Source organism: Triticum aestivum, chromosome 3A (genome assembly GCF_018294505.1).
Source record: "Triticum aestivum cultivar Chinese Spring chromosome 3A, IWGSC CS RefSeq v2.1, whole genome shotgun sequence".
NCBI lineage: Eukaryota > Viridiplantae > Streptophyta > Magnoliopsida > Poales > Poaceae > Triticum > Triticum aestivum.
Genome location: NC_057800.1, coordinates 506,654,244 through 506,674,917, shown reverse-complemented (window position 1 = coordinate 506,674,917; position 20,674 = coordinate 506,654,244). Strand labels below are relative to the sequence as shown.

The 20,674-nt window shown below is 43.1% G+C and overlaps 1 protein-coding gene across 1 annotated transcript; it reads left to right on the top strand.

Annotated features, from left to right (window-relative positions):
- Positions 1 to 3,337: 3,337 nt before the first annotated feature.
- LOC123061893 (putative ubiquitin-conjugating enzyme E2 38) lies at positions 3,338 to 8,581 on the top strand. Its single transcript, XM_044485176.1, has 8 exons — positions 3,338 to 3,566; positions 3,665 to 3,776; positions 5,280 to 5,414; positions 5,506 to 6,030; positions 6,107 to 6,170; positions 6,427 to 6,566; positions 6,682 to 6,993; positions 8,229 to 8,581. Exons 1-8 carry the CDS (start codon positions 3,547 to 3,549, stop codon positions 8,511 to 8,513), a joined length of 1,593 nt encoding a protein of 530 aa, XP_044341111.1. The 5' UTR covers positions 3,338 to 3,546; the 3' UTR covers positions 8,514 to 8,581.
- Positions 8,582 to 20,674: the final 12,093 nt, after the last annotated feature.

Here is a 20,674-nt window from a genome sequence, read left to right as displayed (position 1 = left end):
TGGTCGTTACTCCTGGCGGGATCTAGACTGGCCCCACAGATCAATACTAGTCTTTTCTGCGTACTTTGTCCTCACTCGTGCGCACCCAGGAGCAACTTCCCGGTCAGTCATCCATCCTAAAACTACTCCAAGCTGAGCATGCTTAACTTTGGAGTTCTGTCCGAATGGGCTTCCGGAAAAGAAGGAATTCCTTATTGATATGAGTAGTCTATCATCCCTAATAAGCCAGGCTATCACATACACCCCCACTCAGAGGAACCGACGTCCTCGTCGGGCCACAGGAACATTCCCTCTTGGCACATACGTCTGTGCATCCAGTCCAGTACATGTGCCATGCCGTGTGCCACGACGGGTCACAAACGTCATGAACAACATGACCGCACACATGTCCGCAAATATCCGTGTAACCGCGAGGGTCGGCTCTGATACCAACTTGTAACGCCCCGGACACACCCGCCGGTGGTCGTTACTCCTGGCGGGATCTATACTGGCCCCATAGATCAATACTAGTCTTTTCTGCGCACTTTGTCCTCACTCGTGCGCACCCGGGAGCAACTTTCCGGTCGGTCACCCACCTATCCTGAAACTACTCCAAGCTGAGCACGCTTAACTTTGAAGTTCTGTCCGAATGGGCTTCCGGAAAAGAAGGAATTCCTTATTGATATGAGTAGTCTATCATCCCTAATAAGCCAGGCTATCACAAGTGGGTGAGAGGAGTGAGCACAGATTGGCGGGCCCCCAACACACGTGACATTTAAAAGGACTAGCTTCTGGTCGTTGGATGGCTGCTGCGTGGGCCCGAGCGGGCATGCAGCGTGTCCGTCTCCTATTCCCGTGGACGCAAACCCGATCCAAATTTAAGGTGTATATGCATCCTCACGGACACGAAAACATAGAATAGCCAATGAGGCATTTGGTCACATGCATCGTTTTTAGCACTTTGCATATTTGCCCCACTTGAGCATGGTTGTGCTGATGTAGGCAAAAAACCCACCACCTGCAGTTAGTTTGGTTGCCTGCATTAGGGGAGCATTTTTTGCGTGCCGTTTGGTTGCGTGCATTGTCTAGGGAGATGCAAGTGCCCGGTGTTTGGTTGCATACATGCAACGTGATTAAGAGTTAACACCCTCATATGACATGCTAAGTTATAGTAGAGTTCTTGGCAGTGTGCTTGCAATGGCGATGTCAGTGTAGACCGAGGACGAGATGACCGTGAGGAACGACACAGGCAGGGAAGCCAGGCACAACATGGCGTCCATTCTACAAGGTTGACAACTGCACATAACACTAGCGACGCAAATGGAACTGAGGCAGAAAAAGATGAAGGAGAAATGCAGTTTGCGCGCCATGGCCGCGTCGGTGTAGGAGGACGCGGAGGAGGAGCCCAAAACGAACAACGCTGGCGACGATGCCATTGTAGTAGGACGCGAGTGAGGAGATCGAGAGGAATGACGCCGGCGATGGTTCAGTGTAGCAGGACGTGGGAGGGAGGACAGAGAAGAACGACGACCGCCCGAGTGTAGTAGGACGCGAGAGAGGAGGTTGAGAGGAACGACACCGGCGGTGGTACTAGTGAAACAGCATGCGGGACAGGATACCAAGAGAAACAACGCCGGTGGTGACGCCAATGTAGCAGGACACGTGAGAGGAGCATGAGATTAAGGAGTGTCATTTACATAGATCACATACATGCGTATTTATGTTCTACGAGAAAGAGGTTAGATCTATTCGTCTACGATCGTCGAAACAGAAAACGTGCAACATGAAAGTCATGTGAAGATGAAGCTATTGGTCAAAGAAAATTTCAAACGGTCGACCATGTGCGATGAATTTGACAAAATTCGTTCAAAATAGCTCCAAACTTGAACATTTACGGTCGACGAAACTATGAACTAATCGCAAAAATGGAACAATAACATCGATCTATGTGCATCTTTTTCATGTAAAGCTCACCTCGAATCGAAGTACCATTGTGTAGATTAAAAGGGACAGATGAAAGGAGATTAGAGAAGGAGTAATGAAAGTAGAAGAAGAAACAACCTTTAGCGGCATTGGGAGAAGCAGGGATCAATCTTTGGTCTCCTCGGACAGAGGTCACTACGCTAGCCACTACGCTCGTGTCTTGCACGTGATAAGTTTCTCGCGCTATGTGTAGTTGAGGCGAACACAACCTGTTTTTCCATTGTTTTTTCAAGGGTTTTTTTCTTCTGTTTTTATAGGCTTTTTCTTTGTTTTTTATTTGGTTTTCTTTTTTCTTCTTCATTTTTGTTTGGTTTTCTTTTTTCTTCTCCATTTTTGTTTTCCTTTGTTTTTTATTATGTTTGTTTTTTTGCTTTCATTCTGCATTTTCGTGTATGTCAAAAATATTTTTTATACACGTTGAACATTGTCTGAACGCTTGTTCAACATTTTTCAAATACTTGTTCAATCTTTAGATATTTATTCGATATTTTTTAAGTACTTGTTCAATATTTTTTAATAGTTATTCAATATTTTTTCACATGCTTGTTCAACATTTTTAATACCTATTCACCATTTTCAAATATTTTGTTCAATATTTTTCATATACTCGTTCAACAGTTTTAATACTTAATCAACATTTTTCAAATACTTTTAAAATACCTTTTAATATTTATTCAACATTTTTCAAATACTTGCTCAACATTTTTGAAATGTGTTTTTGAAGAGTGTTTTTTATAATATATAAAGTATAAAAAGTACAAAAATAAAGCCAAAATGAGAACATAAAACAAATAAAAAACAAGCAAGCAGTGGCCTCCCACTCGGCTGGGCTGGCCCATCTAGAGCTCCCCCGACGCGGGAGCTCCCCCTCGTCTCTCTTAAGGTGAGAAATAAGGGTGCCCGCTCGATCCAGACTGACACGCTGGAAACTGCCGATTCGACCGTTTCTAACGGGTCTGGCCGAGGAGTGCTTTAAGTTACATGCGAGCCAACATATATATGCGGAAATGAGTCCTCGTGTTAGAGTTGCCCTTGGATCTCTCCATTTGGATCGGAAAAGTCAGAGCAAGACAACTACTCCCTCCGTTTCAAAATAGATGCCTTAATTTTGTACTAACTTTAGTACAAAGTTGAGTCATCTATTTTGAACGGAAGGAGTACTATATCACCAAATCATCCAACCTACCCCTAAAAAAAAGCCAAATCATCCAACCTTGGAAAGATCCGCAGGTTATCCAGAAGGACGAATCACCAAACAAACCAAAGGGACCAGCCCGGGCCCCCCACCCATGCACACCTCCAGTTGACCGGTGTGCCCCCACACGCCAGATTCGCGTCAGGCCAGGCCCACTTCCCTGGCCCGAAAGAGGGAGCCCCACTCTTTCCGAATCCCACGAACCAAAGCCGAAAGGAAAGGCCAAAATATTTGGACCCTTTCTTTCCCCTTCCCTTCTATTCCTCACGCTTTTTATCGCAAAAATCTCTCTCGCCCCGCACGCGCCGGCGCACCCAAAACAGAACCCCCCATCACGCGCGCAGCCCGCCGCCGTCGCCGACGAGCGCATTTGCCGCCTCCCCCCTCCCATGGCGGAGGGATCTTCCAGGCGAGTGCGCCGCCCTTCTCCGCTCCACCCGCCGCGCTCCCCTGGTACGGTTCGGTTTCTGATGGGTCTTTTGTTTCGGATGTTGGTTTTGGTCGCAGGAGTTATCCCTTCGGGGGAAGCTTGGTGTTGGACGACCCGGACGTCGTCGAGGTGCCGCCGGAGGTCGCCGCTGGATGGAACTCCGTCAGCCAGAAGCGGAAGCGGGCCCAGGTGATGTGGAGCCTGGAAAGGCGGCTGCCTTTTTAAGTACTTTTTTTTTCTCTGTCGAGCTGTCGTGGACTGTTCGATGCTCGATGGTGAAATCCCAACCCGCACGCATGGTGTGGTGAGGATTAGGGTTGCGATGCATTTTTGGTGCCGTAAGTTTAAACGTATTATCTAGGTTATGTTCGAATTGTTTGTATGATGTTTGCATGATCTGTACAAGTTCAGTTATAGTTTCAGGTGGCTGGTCCCAGTCCCACGTTTCTGACTGTCCGATTGAGTATTGTACTGGTTCGAATGAATTTTGTATGATTGTTCCTTCGATTAGTAGGATTTTTGCCTCAATATTAACGGTTGGCATAAGCTGTGATTTCTGTCCAAGGTAGTAGGATACTGAGGCATATCATCAGAAATACTACTTCATGGAAGGTAGTAATATGCCCCAGCATCCTCAGTAGTCAGATGAATGTGAAGCGATAGGGTGTCATCTGACTTTTCTTTTGACAAACAGTGATTTGACCGTTTTTATGTTTCATGGATTTACCTCTTGCAAAACATTTGCAATTTCTGCAGCTGAGTATAGCCAACTCTCTTTCTAATACTCCATCCGTTTGTAAATACTCCTAGATGACATTTAGACATCTCACGATTTCCAACATTCATCTTTGCATTAATTTTTGTAGGCACATGTTAGTAGAGAATTATGAACTTTTATAGCATGCACATATTTCTCATGAAAAATCTAACGGTATTAGTTTCAACTTAGCAATCTAAATATTCTAGTAATAGCAATCTAAATATTCTAGTAAATGTGCATGTGCAATGCACGTTGATATCATGTAGGGTATTAATTGAGAGTTAAAAAAGGTGACATTAATTGCATGCTGATGTATTAGGTAGGATATGTTTTTAGGGAAGGTAGTATTAATTGCACGGTTTGTGCTAATGTTAATATTTGGTATGATAATGATTGCACGCTAAACATGTTGAGTACTCACCATTGGAGCAATGTAGGTCATTAGATGCACATGGTTTGATGGCCGAGATTAGTTGGATCTGCCCCTTTGGGTCTTTTTATATTGGTATATAACTATATATAGTAGATGATACATTATCCCTGTACGAACGAACTAGTCTTGTTATGTGGCTTCTTTTTGTAAAGAGCGCCACAGTGCCTAACAGTTATGCTGTTAGTTTTATGTGGGAAAGTTAGTCTCTATCAATAAAAGAAGAATCAACAATACATACACAAATGTAAACAAAACTACAAGAACATCAACTGGAAACCAAATGAGGCTGTCATGTTTCTCTCGCTTTGCCTTTTGCAAAATGCATGGCAATCTCTCTTTCTTTCTCTCTCCTGCCCCCACAAAATCAACATAAGTGCGTGATCGCATTGTATAATGTGGGAGTGCAATGGTTGGCATTTCTTTTAGTCTTCAAAGAAGTTCATGCTGTGAATGTACCACACAGCCTCTTTTTTTTAACCGTCACATGTTTAATAAACAGGTTGCTCCTCATGAAATAATCGAACTTGATGCTGATGATGATCATGACGGAGTTACAATCATTGATGCAAAGACATCAGATTACAAGAATAAACAAGCTGTTGGTCATCCTGTAAATTGCTGGAAGAATGCAAAGGTGGGTCCTTTGCGTACTTGCTTACTTTTGGTGCCATTGGTTTGTGCAATTTACCATTGATTGATACATGCTTCTCTGTTGGAACACTCAGATTGGCTTGGCGGCCGAGGACATTGCTTGCCCAAGTGCTATTTCTTCCAAAGTTGTTTATCCGTGGGATGCCCTGGGAACTTACCATGGAGGTCCCAAACTTCCAATTTATGGCTTGCCTATGGATTTTGCTGGCCCAAGTTCTTTTGCTTCTTATCCATGGCAAAGCGTAGGAACTTACCATACAGGTACATTGCCTCCGGCTTATTTTGATGATGTTTTGGGGGCAGTTGGAGAGGAACACTACGCTTATGATGAAGATGATTTCAGTAACTATAGTTACAACACTCCTCTGATGGAAAACGATAGCAGCTTTAACTTGAATGTGGATCATTACGGCTTTCCACCTAGTGTGGGGTTGTATTTACCAAGGGGACATGTGGCCCCTGCTGATTCAACGCAGCAGCGGCAGCAAGTTAAGATTGTGGAAAGTGGAATTGAGGAAAAGTATAAGGCATTTAAGCAGTTTGATACTGTTGGTGACCACAGTGATCACTTTTATTTGAAGTTTCGGACCGTGAAGAAGGTAGTGCTTTGTATTCTGTTGATGCTCTGTCCGCATTCCATCTTCTTACTTCAGTACTAAGTTGTCACTTTAACAGCCATCAAAGGACTGGGTGAAGAGAATTCAGCATGAATGGAAAGTTCTAGGGAAAGATTTACCAGGTAAGGGACAAAATATTTATGGTCTATTTGCCAAAGACGTTGCACATTTCTTCTATTGCCTTTCCTTTCCTCCCTTTGTGCGTCCACAGCGAGTGTACTGGCGATTGATGTTTACAACTACATTTGCATGTTTGAAATGACATCGAGTTCAGGCTAGCCAAATGTAACCTTTTTGGATATAATTTGGCAACTAACATGGACTCATGGAGTATAGTGGTTTCATGTACTGACTGCTAGTTTTCTCCAAATTGAACAGATACAATATTTGTAAGAGCTTATGAGGATAGAATGGACCTGCTTAGAGCTGTCATAGTTGGGCCTGCAGGCACTCCTTACCATGACGGGTTGTTCTTTTTTGATGTCTATTTCCCTTCCCAGTATCCATGTAAACCTCCTGTAAGTATTCTTTGATGTCATCTACACACATAGTATAGCTCATTCTTCATTTCTCTCTCTATTCGAAGCATGGATGTGAGAATTTGAGATGTATATATATGACTATTATTTTCAGCAAGTGAATTACCGCTCTGGAGGTCTGCGGCTTAATCCAAATCTCTATGCCTGTGGGAAAGTCTGCCTTAGCCTCTTAAACACATGGACTGGTAGTGGGTGTGAGATGTGGAACCCATCCACTTCAACTATGTTGCAGGTCCTGGTCTCCATTCAAGCCTTGGTGCTGAATGCTAAACCTTATTTCAATGAACCTGGTCATTCGATGTATGCTAACACACCCCTTGGGGAGAAGCAGTCCCTGGCTTATAATGAAGAGACTTTTCTGCTATCCTGTAGAACCATGCTGTATTCTCTTCGCAATCCACCAAAGGTATGAATATCTATACACTGGTGCTATGTTTTCCTTTTCTAGTTTTCTGGATGTCAGAAATGTCTCACTATCCCTGGTGTTGGATACACACTTCATTTGGCTGACATATGATGTCACACGGTCAGCACACGCTGAATGTTTTGTACCAGCCCAGCAGTTAAATGGTTTGCCCGCAATGTTTTGTACCAGCGCACGCTGTTCACACAAGGATGGCTTGAACTGTGGGCCTCATCATTTTTTTTTGCATTGGGTACCAACTTTTCAATTCTGTTCAAATGATTTAGTGCCCCGGTGCTCCGTATGCCATGACGCGCTACAAGAAGTTCTAAACATAGACGCCCCCGCCCCCGCCCCCCAACACACACACTTTCGCACCCCTTTCCTCTGTTACAAACCAGTACCGATCTCTTGGAGGTTTATCTGTAGCCTGAGGACAGGTTCTTAGCTGCTTGCTTGATTGGCACAATCTGTGCAATTTTATATGTTACGTTTGTTCATCTCCTGAGAGCAGGTTGTTAATTTTTTATGGTAGAATCCATGCATTTTTTAGTTTGAATCTCATTGCTTAAGGCCAGGGTTTTTTAGTTTTTTTAACCATCTTTGAGGACCAGCTTAATTGATACTCCCTCTGTAAACTAATATAAGAGTGTTTAGAACACTAAAATAGTGATCTAAACGCTCTTATATTAGTTTACGGAGGGAGTACCTTACGTATTAGCGTGTTTTTTCACATTTCCTCTGTACTTTGACAAGGCTTGGTGCCTTTCTGAACAAAATAGCAATAGGGGTAAAATCCAACCACGTACGGCTGTAGGATGCAGCACAGATTACCTTATTTTTTTGAGGAACAATAAATTTTTTTACCTTCTGAAGCAAAATAGCGCTGACAACCATCCCCAGGTCTCACCTGGTCAGATTTTTTTTAGGGAAACCTGGTTAGAAATATTTAATCGTGCAAACAAACAGATGTAATGTCTGAAATGGTAACTCAATAGGAGGTCAAAGAAAAATGTGTCACGGACAAAAAGTAGCCAGGATCCAATGGTTACCATAACATGCACAGGCATAGCTAACACCATGGCAGGAAATCTGCACATGATGTCATACAATTTCGTTTGTGAAGAATGTGTTTGGTGAACCAGTTGTGCTGTGTATGATCTACTCCCTCTGTGCCAAAATGTAAGAGGTATTACGAAGACTATTCATGCATTTGACCTGGCTACAACATTTTGCAGCATTTTGAGCACTTCATTGGTGGACATTTCCGGAAGTATGGGCGTGACATCCTCGTAGGATGCAAAGCTTACATGGGCGGTGCCCAAGTTGGATGCCTTGCTGGAGACGGAGTGCAAGATGTCGACGAGGGTGACAAAAGCTGCTCACAAAATTTCAAGTGCTCGCTAGAGATATTATTTAAGGGTCTCATTAACGAATTCACTGATTTAGGAGTAGCTTGTCATGAATTCCAGGCCCAGATTGTGAACTCTGGAGCTGCAGCAGACACCACATTAAGGCTATAAGTTATAGGTGATCCCAAGGATCATGTTGACCAAATTTTGTTTTGAAATAAACATATAGTCATTGGTTCTATCGTCGGAAATATGACAGGCGTAGTCCGTGTGAATACCTCCCTTTTCCCACCGTTGAGCTAGTGCCAACTCCAACCGGCCTAGGCAAACAGACGTAATTTTAGGGACCTCCTTTTCAGCGCCTTAAGCGCCTTTTTTTTAGGTGTCTTAAGCGGAAAATCCTATTCGCCGCTCGCTTTGGCGAACTGTCGAGCGATGGCACAGAGCAGCGCAGCTAGCGACAGACATTGGCCGGCCCACTTACACGTAATGTGTCCAACCGGTTTTGGGAACCTTCTAAAAAGTTCCCTGAACCGGGTTTTTTCCTGTATCGTTTTTTTCTGGTTCTTTTTTGGCTTTCTATTTTTTTATTTCTCTTTATTTTCTGTTTCTGTTTCTTTTTGATTTTTACGTTTTTTGTTTTTTGTTTCATTTTATTTTTCAAGTTTATTTTTCTTTTTCAGAACATGTTTGCAGTTTTACAAAATATTTACGATTTTCTTTTTTATTTCTTTTTCTTTTCTTCTCTTCCTATAAAATAAATTGTTTTTTTAATTTTGTTCATGTTTTCAAAAAATGTTCTCAAAATCCGAAAATTGTTCTCATTACAAAAAAGTATAAAACTTTCAAAATTCAGAAAATGTATCGGATTTCAATTTTTTGTCCACGTATTCAAAAAATGTTCGCACTTCCAAATTTGTTCAGGATTTTTCAAAATTGCTCGCCATTTCAGAGTATGTTCTCAAGATTTAAAAAATGTTTTGTGCTTTAAAAAATTGTTCGCGGTTCCAAATTTGTTCAGGATTTTTCAAAATTGTTCTCCATTTCAAAATTTGTTCTCAAGATTCAAAAAAAGTTTGGGAATTGAAAAAGAAATGTTCCAGCTTTCCAAATTTGTTCACAATTCAATAATAGTTCATGTTTTTCAATTTTGTTCACAAATTCAGAAAATGTTCTGGAAATCTTAAAAATGTAATCATTTTTATTTTTTGTTCACAAATTCAAGAAATGTTCCCCTTTTTCAAATTTGTTCACATCATCAAAATGTTCCTGTTTTACAAAATTTGTACGAAAATTCGGAAAATGTTTTTATTTTGAAGAAAATATTCTTAATTTCGAAAAAAAATCAGTTGTAGGAGGTCGTCGGTTCCACCCAATAAATGGACTGTAGTTTTTGAGATTTTTTGCGAATTAATGTTTAAGTTTTGTCTCTGTCGTGTACGTCTTTAATAGTCGCGCTGCTAATTGAACATGAGAACGTCTACGTCGCAGTGGTTTGCATGGCAGTCCAGTTAGTGCAAAGTCGCGTGTTCGAGTTACAGTGATAGCGCTATTTTAGTTTTTGTGATTTTCCATCTAGGGAACGTGCCGCCACGTGCCACTGTAAATGGGCCGGCCCACGCTAGCCGCTCTTGTGCGAAGCGCCGACACTTTGCCGCAGCGAGCGGCCTATAGGAGGTCCGGTCTTAAGCGCTAGGTTGGCCGAGCGCTCATGCGCCTCCTCGAGTGGGCCGGCCCAAATACACGTGAACACTGCGTCCCTCGCTCTGTCGCTTCCTGCATCGCTCCCTCCGTAGTCCAGTTTGATCGTTCGGTTGGATGGACTAGCTGACCGTTGACCATTTGGCCACTAACCATCTGACCAAAGGCTTTTCCAGAAAAAATCATGAAATTGAAAAAAAGTTCATCGATTTTTGAAACAGTTCAACAAATTTGAAAAAAAGTTCATCAGACTTTGAAAAAAATTCATTGGATTGGAAAAAAGTTCATCAAATTTTGAAAAAATTCATTGATTTTGAAAATAGTTCATCAGATTTGAAAAAAGTTCATCGAATTTGAATAAAAATTCATCAAATTTGAAAAAAAAATCACAAATCTGAAAAAGTTCATCAGACTTTGAAAAAAATTCATTGCATTGGAAAAAAGTTCATCAAATTTTGAAAAAATTCATTGATTTTGAAAATAGTTCATCAGATTTGAAAAAAGTTCATCGAATTTGAATAAAAATTCATCAAATTTGAAAAAAAAATCACAAATCTGAAAAAGTTCATCGATTTGAAAAAAAAGTTCATCGAACTTGGAAGAAGAAAATGGAAAAAACAGTAAAAGGGAAAAACAGAAAACAAAAAAGGAAAACAGAAAAAGGTAAAAGGTAAAAGAAAGCAAAAGTTCATTCTTAACAAGTCCTGCGTGGTGGCGTGCTGGTTACACCCGTGGTACTACGTGCGCGAGGTCGTTGGTTTGAATCATTTTAACCCGCTTTTTGTTTGTTTGGGTCGGCCGAAGGGGGCAGTGGCCACCCTCATCCGTGTCTTACCTGCTAGTGTGCCGATTGGCTGAACCAAAAACCCATTTGGTCCAGTCGGCTGGTTTTTGTCCAAATTTTAACATTTTACATTTATGCATATGGATACAAATAAAAAATCATCTAGTTTTACATCACAATAAATAGTTTACAACTAAATATAATCTCATGGTTTACAATCAAATGAATTTGAAAATATCACAAGTACATTGAAAAGAAAAAGATTTGATACATTTATTGTTGCCTGGTGAGTCCACAGATGCTTAACCAAATCATTTTGAAGTTGAATGTGAGTGGTCCAATCACGCTTTTCATGATGAAGTTGTCTATCCACGCTCAGGCTCAACATTCGTGAAAATCAAACCCTTGGTCGAAGATGCTGTCATCACGCTCATCTTCATCTTGTGCATGATCATACAAACAGTCAATCACCTCCCACATCTTCGCCGACTCCATGTTCTATGCTCCATATCCTTCCTAGCACTCTCGTGCTTGGGCAAACCTATCCTGCTTCTCTCCTACGGGGTAGGAGATTGTCTTCACAAGAGTTGACCATTGAGCGCAAATACCATCAACTAAGTAGTATTCTTTGTTGTAGTGGTGGTCATTGACCTCAAAGTTGCCCTCTCGGAAGTTGCCTTCTGCAAGCCATGCGAACACCGGAGATTATTGAAGCACATTGATGTCATTGTGAGAATCTGCCATGTCAAAAAAGAGTGCAAAATCGAGATATCTTGTGATGCCATAACTTCAAGCATGACCGTGGAATCTTTAATATGCCCCTTATACTGCCCCTGCCAGCAAATGGGCAATTCTTCCACTTCCAGTGCATACAATTTATGCTACCAAGCATTCCTGGAAAGCCTCTGGACTGCCAACAACCCGGCTGTATCTGCAACATTTGCTTCTATCAAATCGTTCGGGCCAAACACTACAGCCACAACTTTGCAGAACTTGTACAATGATGCAAGGCATGTGGACTCACTCATGCAGACATACTCATCCACAAGATCACCAAGAATTTTGTATGCAAGCATCCGAATAGCTGCAGTGCATTTCTGATAAGAGGAGAAGCCAACCCTTCTAAGGGCATCGTTCTTCTTGCATCTAAGTAATCATTAGACTCCGCCACTCCCTCCCTAATACAGTTGAACACATGTCTTGTCATCTGAAAGTGTCGCCGGAAAAGCTTCGCATTGAAGAGTGGGGACGTGCACCAGAAATGATATAGAGCAGGCAATGGCCGCTCTCTTTATTATGATTCAACGTCGGAGCATGACCTGGGATCGATCCCCTGAACATTGGACGCATCCTAGAAATGTGCTCATTGACGACCATAGTAGCAACCACAAAATCCCAATCGTTGGACGATTCATCGTTCGATGAACATATGATGTTATTGTATAAGGACTCATATGAGCTATCGACCATGGTACCTTGTGGGTGGCGACAGAGGCGGGCATGGTTGAGCCACGATCAATGAAGGGCTATAGGCGTATTGACGTCTGCACCCTACGACAATGACCATGGAGGCGACGGCGGTGCCGGTGACCCATGATCATCAACAACACTTGAGCCAGTCTTAGAGGCGAGACTAGGAATATTATTATACCATTTATCATTCTGCACGTGCATATGAGTTTTTCACTGAATCACACATTCCAGGATCATAGCTGTTATAGCACATCATATAAACTCTTAATTATGAATATGGAAACATAATAATACAATATCATTGCCTCTAGGGCATATTTCCAACAGTCCCCACTTGCACTAGAGCCAATAATCCAGTTTACATAGTTTCTCTAACACCTATGGCTATCCGGTGTTGATCATGCTTTGCTCGTGGTAGAGCCTTTGTCATTGGGTCTGGCACATTCAAATCTGTGTGAACCTTGAGAACTTTCACTAAACCCTTTTCGACATACTGTCAGATAATGTGATACTTACACTCGATATGCCTGGTCTTCATGTGGGATCTTGGTTCCTTTGCTTGAGAAACACCACCACTATTGTCATAATACAGCACCATTGGGTTCATTGCACTTGGGACCACACCAACTTCTTCAAGAAACTTCTTGATCCAGACTGCCTCCTTTGATGCTTCTGAAGCCGCAATATACTTTGCTTCTGTCGTAGAATCCGCAACAGTGTTATGCTTGAGACTCTCCCAAACCACTGCACCACCCTTAAGGGTATAAACATAACCTGATTGAGATTTATAGGCATCTATATTAGTCTTGAAGCTAGCATCGGTGTAACCATTTACAATGAGTTCTTCATCTCCTCCGTGCACAAGGAGCATGTCCTTTGTCCTTTTGCTAACACTAAGCGCATAAGAAATAAATGGTCTAGTACATATCATAGCATACATGATGGATCCAGTTGCGGAGGCATATTGAACTCCACTTATCTGCACTCGCTCATCGACTGTCTTAGGACATTGATTTCTGCTAAGTGTTGTGCCATGTGACATTAGGAGAAAACCTTTCCTTGCATTCTCCATTTTAAACATCTTAAAACCTTATCAATGTACGTGCTCTGGCTTAGAGCAATTAGATGTCTCGATCTATCCCTATAGATCTTTATGCCTAATATATAAGATGCTTCACCTAAGTATTTCATTAAAAACACACTCTTTAAATAGTCCTTTATCATGCTAAGAAAACTTATATCATTTCCAATCAACAATATGCCATCTACATATAAGATTAGAAATGCTATAGAGCTCCTATTAAACTTCTTGTATACTCAAGCTTATTCATGATTTTTAGTGAAGCCAAACTATTTAACCACTTCATCAAAACGTTGATTCCAGCACCTTGATGCTTGCTTCAAACCATAGATAGATCTTTGAAGCCTGCACACCTTACCGACATCCTTAGGATTGAAAAAACCTTCTGGTTGTATCATATATACATCCTTTTTGAGATTTACATTTAGGAAAGCAGTTTTGACATCCATCTGCCATATTTCATAGTCAAAGTATGCATCAATTGCCATCATGACCCGCACAGACTTGAACATGGCTACTAGTGAGAAAGTTTCGTCATAATCAACTCCCTCAACCTGCAAAAATCCTTTCGCAACTAGCCTTACATTATAGTTAGCAGGATTACCATCTACATCTGTTTTTCTTTTGAAGATCTATTACCATCCGCATCTGTTTTTCTTTTGAAGATCTATTTACATTGTATGGGTTTCACACCCTCTAGAGGATCAACCAAGTTCCAAACTTGATTGTAGTACATCGACTCCATTTCGGATTGCATAGCTTTAAGCCATTCTTTTGAGCTGGGCGCCGCCATCGCTTCTCTGTAGTACGCAGGTTCATCTTCCTCTAAGATTAACATTTAATTGTGAAACCATTTAGGAGGTTCAATAACTCTTCCTGACCTACGCGGTTCAGTTACAGTCTTAACTACAATTTCTATAACTGGTGTAATAACTTCTGGTTCAGTCGTGTGGACAACTTCTGGAACAGATTCCATTTCGTTAGTCCTGTTCACTTCTGAAGATTCAGTAATCTCGTCAAGCTGTACTATCCTCCCACTGATTTCTTTGGCGAGAGACTTCTTCTCGAGAAAGTGCCCATTCTTTGCAACAAATACTTTGTCTTTGGACTTTTGGTAGAAGGAATGCTCAATTATCTCTTTGGAATATCCTACAACTTAACATTTGTCTTCTTTGGGATCAAGCTTATTTGGTTGTAGACATTTTACATAAGCTTCGCAACCCCAAATCTTGAGATGTGTCAAGTTGGGTTTCTTCCCATTCCATAACTCATATGGTGCTGTCTCTATAGATTTAGACAACTGTAACACCCCGGATGTAACTTGCCATATTTGTAACTCCGACTCTTGCTATTTTCGGCTTTAAGTTATGAGATTCCCTTCGTGGTTGGGTTTTTGTCTTCGTATTGCATTTTGTTCATGTCATGCATTTCATATCATGGCATCATGTGCATCTCATTTGCATACGTGCTCGTCTCATGCATCCGAGCATTTTCCCCGTTGTCCGTTTCGCAATCCGACACTCCTACATGCACCGGCGCACCCCTCTTGTCTCTTTTCATGAGCGGGTGTTAAATGTTCTCGGAATGGACCGAGATTTGCCAAGTGGCCTTGTACACCGATAGACCGCCTGTCAGATTTCGTTCCATTTGGAGTCCGTTTGATACTCCAACGGTTAACCGGGGAACCGCAAAAGTCTCTTGTGTGTTGCAGCCCAACACCCCTCCAAAACGTCCCAACAACCCATCTAAACCACTTCCATGTCCTCCGTCGTCGGATCACGATCGTGTGGGCAAAAACTACACCTCATTTGGACACTCCTACCTCCTCCTATCTATAAATAGGTGCTCCCTCCAAAATTTTCATGCAGTCCAACCCTAGATCCAACCCTCGCGCCGCCGGACACGTCCGCCGGACATCCGGACGTGTCCGCCGCCGCCCTCGACCAATCAGACCGCGCCACCTCGCCTCCACCGCGCGCACATCGCCGCCGCCGCCCGGGGCCCAGATCCGGCCCGCCTCGTGGCCGAACCGGGCCTCGCCGGGACCGCAGCCGCTGCCTCCCTTCGCCGCCCAGTCTCCCTCGCCGACCCCGCCGCGAGCCTTCGCCGCGTCGCCGTCCGGCGAGCTCCGCCATCTCCGCCACCGGGCGCCGCCACCCGCCGCCCTACCGCCTCAGTGTCGTCGCCGCGCCGTCATGCCACCCGCCACCGTCGTCTCGACTGGGCCGTCTCGGCCCACCGCAGAGCCGGATCGGCGTCGCCGCCCGTGCCTGGCCTCGTCGCCGGCCTCCCTCGCCTCCCTGCCGGGCAGATCCGGTGAGGAGCCGGCCGGATCCGCCCTCCCCCGCTTCTCCGGTCGTCTTCTTCCACTCCGATCGCTCCTTCGGCGACATCTTCGGCCAACCTCGGGATCCGCATGAACCCTAGATCCAGTTTCGGTTGAGGTTGACACAGAAATTCCCCCAAGTCCCTAATATTTTTATGCCTCCTTCTTTGCATCATATCTCGATGACCGTAGCTCCAAATCGTGCATATGATATATCAAAATGTTCATTGTGAGATGCTCTTCATTTCATCCCATTGTGGCATGCTTGTTTGAGTTCATCCTGATGATCTAATAATTGATGCAAGAGTGCTATAAAATGTTTACTACTGTTACTTATCATATCATGGTGATTTGTCATTTTTGTCACATTTGATGTGTGCTTCATATGGGCATGAGCTCTGCATGTGTTTTGAACTATGTCATGCCATCTTTATAGTGGAGTTTGTCTTGCAGTTTTGTGATCAATGTGGTGACCAGCACAAGCATGCAAAGTAGCCTCCGCAATGTTGCTATTTCCAGGGACTTAGGATTTTGCTAAGTCCTTTCCTGCTGTTATTTTGATGCCATGTAAACTTGATGCTACAGTGATATCCATGCTTGTTTTGAGATACTTCAGTAAAGGTGTTTTGAACATGTGGTTACGCTCTATCCATCCATGCCCCTGTTTGCAATTATGGAGTGTTCTAGAAAGTCTTGTTCTTTCTCTACTTTTGCTATAAAATGTTCCTGGCAGAATGTTAACATGTTAATCAATATTGCCATGGTTGTTGCTAGTGATCCATGCATGATATGAACTTGATCTTGCCATGGTTATCTTCATGAACATGTATTCTTGCTGTTAGTATGCTTATCTTGTCATGCAATGCTCTGTGGTGAGTGATTTGAGCTCGCAAAGTTGCTATCATATTTCTGTTTATGCCATGCTCTGTTTTCCTGCTAAGTCTGAAACTGTTAATAAAACTTGCTATGTTTACATGGGTGCCATCATATCTTATGTGCCTTTTTGGCTCATGTTCAGTAAGCGACTTTTGATCTATGCATTTATTAGGTTCATTCCATGCCTTTGTTTGTTATGATATGTTCCTGTAGCATGTTGTTTTCTAGCTCTAAACATTGCTTTCTGATGCTGTTTTTGCCATGTTAGTATTTTCACTAAGTCTGTGAAGCTGATATCTTTTGCACTTTTTTCCATGCTTGTTTGAACCTGCTCTTGTGTGATTTAGCCGTAGCTCAGTGTACATGTTTTGTCAAGCATCTTGTGTACATCACTTCCATATACTTTGTTGTTATGTTGGGGTGCAGTAGCTTAGTTTCTTGTTGCATTCTAGATGGCATCGTGCTGTTAATCGTAAAATCGTGCCGTTCTTGTTTTGCTTGCCATTTGCAAACCGTGCATCCGTTTTCGGTGATCTTTATATCGATTTCAACCGAAATGATCTCATCTTTCCAGCGGCATACTTCGTTTGCCAAGTTGATGCCTTAATCTTTCTTTTCCTTCTGGAGCACGCATATGCATTGCATATCACATCTCGCATATCATGCCATATTTTGCATCATGTTGCTTGTGCATTGCACTGTGATTGATTGTTGGTCCTTTGCTTGTGTTCTTGCTTTGGGTAGAGCCGGGAGACGAGTACGTGACCGAGGAACCTGTTGAGTATGCTTACATGGATCAAGCTTTCGACAACTCTGAGAACTTTGCAGGCAAGATGACCATACCCTCGAAATCACTTCTATCTTTGCTTGCTAGTTATTCGCTCTATTGCTATGACGCGCTACCTACCACTTGCTATATCATGCCTCCCATATTGCCATGTCAAGCCTCTAACCCACCTTTCCTAGCAAACCGTTGTTTGGCTATGTTACCGCTTTTGCTCAGCCCCTCTTATAGCGTTGCTAGTTGCAGGTGAAGATGAAGTTTGTTCCTTGTTGGAACATGGATATTGTTGGGATATCATTATTATCTCTTATTTACTTTAATGCATCTATATAATTGGTAAAGGGTGGAAGGCTCGGCCTTATGCCTGGTGTTTTGTTCCACTCTTGCCGCCTTAGTTTCTGTCATACCGATGTTATGTTCCTTGATTTTGTGTTCCTTACGCGGTTGGGTGTATTGGGAACCCCTTGACAGTTCGCTTTGAATAAAACTCCTCCAGCAAGGCCCAACCTTGGTTTTACCATTTGCCACCTAAGCCTTTTCCCTTGGGTTCCGCGGAATCAAGGGTCATCTTTATTTTAAACCCCCGGGGCAGTGCTCCTCTTAGTGTTGGTCCAAAACAGAGCCACTTGCAGCGCCACCTCGGGGAAACTTGAGGGTTGGTTTTAGTTGTACGTAGTGTTCGTCCGGTGTGCCCTGAGAATGAGATATGTGCAGCTCCTATCGGGATTTGTCGGCACATCGGGAGGCTTTGGTGGTCTTGTTTTACCATTGTCGAAATGTCTTGTAAACGGGATTCCGAGACTGATCGGGTCTTCCCGGGAGAAGGAATATCCTTCGTTGACCGTGAGAGCTTGTGATGGGCTAAGTTGGGACACCCATCCAGGGTATAAACTTTCAAGAGTCGTGCCCGAGGTTATGTGGCAGATGGGAATTTGTTAATATCCGGTTGTAGAAAACTTGACACCTAACTTAATTAAAACGAATCAACCACGTGTGTAGCCGTGATGGTCTCTTTTCGGCGGAGTCCGGGAAGAGAACACGGTCTTATGTTATGCTTGAACGTAAGTAGTTTCAGGATCACTTCCTGATCACTTATAGCTTCTTGACCGTGCGTTGCTTCTCTTCTCGCTCCCTTTTGTGTATGTTAACCACCATATAAGCTCGTGCTTGCTGCAGCTCCACCTCACTACCGTTTCCTACCCTTAAGCTTAAATAGTCTTGATGTCGCGGGTGTGAGATTGCTGAGTCCTCGTGACTCACAGATACTTCCAAACAGTTTCAGGTGCCGAGGATACAAGTGCAGGTGACGCTACCAAACTCAAGTGGGAGTTTGATGAAGACTTGGGTCACTATTATGTTTCCGTTCCTGATGATCAGTAGTGGAGCCCAGCTGGGACGATCGGGGATCTAGCATTTGGGGTTGTCTTTCTTTGTTTTGGTTCCGTAGTCGGACCTTTGTTTGTACCTTGAATGATGTATGGATTATTTATGTATTGTGTGAAGTGGCGATTGTAAGCCGACTCTTTATCCCTTTCTTATTAAGTACATGGGATGTGTAAAGATTACCCCTCTTGCGACATGCCTACCATGCGGCTATGCCTCTAACTCGTGCCCCGACACGTGGGAGATATAGCCGCATTGTGGGTGTTACAAGTTGGTAATCAGAGCCTTCCCCGACTTAGGAGCCCCCTGCCTGATCGAATCGCTGACGTTGTTGAGTCTAGAACAAAATGTTTTGAGTATTAGGATTATATATATCGGAGAGTAGGATTCTTTTTACTCCTCAGTCCCTTCGTCGCTCTGGTGAGGCCTCCTGACGTAGAAGTTTTGACTCTTCTCTCCTTAAATTTCACAAATTTTTTTAGGATCACTCGGGTATCTTGGAATCGTTCCGATGGTTTTGTGGCGAGAACATTGTTCTTGGTGCCTCCTGACATTTAGGGGTTGTGGCAGTGTCCTGGGGAGTTGAGCTCCGAGGTGTTGTCGTCACAATTTTATCGTTGCAGTTCTGTAATACCTGAGTTCGCCGACATCGAAAATCTCTTTTATGCAGTTGTTGGTGAGATAACCTCGACGCCACCCATTACTGGGGCGGGAGTTTGGGAGTATTGCCATAACTCGTATAACGGATGCTTTTCGAAGGTTGCGGTACATGATTTCCGAAGGTTTCTTGGTTATGTGTTGAAGGATGGATACAACTAGATGTAGGATTTGTTAGTTTTGGGTGAGATATTATGCTTCCCCTGTATCCCCAACACCTGATTGCATAACCAGAAAGTTTTGGGAGTTTTATAGGTGGGAATTCAAGTAGCTCTAGTATTTCTTCCCGCAGATATTTGGTTTGTGACTGGGTAATCCTTACCACTTATTTGTTCATATTTGTACCTTGTTGCTTTATTCATCTAACTTTATCTAAGTGGCTTCTCAACTTATGGATGTGTGATGATTTACTTTGGAATTCATTCGTTCATCCTTGTTCGAATGTTAAGACTATATGTTGAAATTTCGATCCATTGATTCAACTTGAATATATGTCTTTAAAGATGCTAACGGATGTCAACCTCTCCAGGATGGCTCCTCCAACGCGTCAGAATCCGCCACCACCTCCACCTCTGGAGGCATGGCAAGCTGTCATGGCAGCCACCAACGCCAACACTCAAATGCTTATGCAACTCTTGCAAGAGCGCAACCAAAGGCAAGGCAACCAAGGAAATCAAGGTCAAGGCAACAATCAGCCTCAGTTTGCTACCCTCAACCAGTTCCTCGCAAACCAGCCGAAGTCCTTCAGCAACTGTGTCGAGGCCACAGATGTCGACGATTGGCTCGTAGACATCTGCAAACATTTTGAATGTAGCAATGTTAGATCTGAGGACTTTGTCAAGTTTGCTTCGTTTCAACTCAAGGATCAAGCTCCTGAGTGGTATCAACAATATAGAGATTCCAAAGGAGGTCGTGTGATTACCTGGGATGATTTCTATCGAGACTTCGAAGCTCATCACATCCCACAAAGTGTTGCTGAGAGCAAGCGTGAGGAGTTCCGCAATCTCAAGGAAGGCAGCATGTCCATGTATCAATACAATATCCAGTTTCAGAAACTTGCTCGCTTTGCTAAACAAGACGTCCCTGATGAAAAGAGTATGATTTATCAATTCAGAGGTGGCCTCAGAGAAGATCTACAATTTGCTCTCGTGCTTCTTGAGCCGACTAAGTTTGATGAATTCTACAACATGGCACTAAAGCAAGAAGCTACTCAGCTCAAGTGTGAGGCATCTAAGAAGAGAGTCAGGGATGCAGTTCAATCATCACA

What these genes read in the sequence shown, in the direction of transcription:
- LOC123061893 (XM_044485176.1), top strand. Translation starts at nt 3,547, where the DNA reads ATGGCGGAGGGATCTTCCAG. An exon ending in ATGGCGGAGGGATCTTCCAG is followed by an intron (nt 3,567 to 3,664) that starts GCGAGTGCGCCG and finishes TTTTGGTCGCAG; the next exon opens with GAGTTATCCCTTCGGGGGAA. An exon ending in ATTGCTGGAAGAATGCAAAG is followed by an intron (nt 5,415 to 5,505) that starts GTGGGTCCTTTG and finishes TGGAACACTCAG; the next exon opens with ATTGGCTTGGCGGCCGAGGA.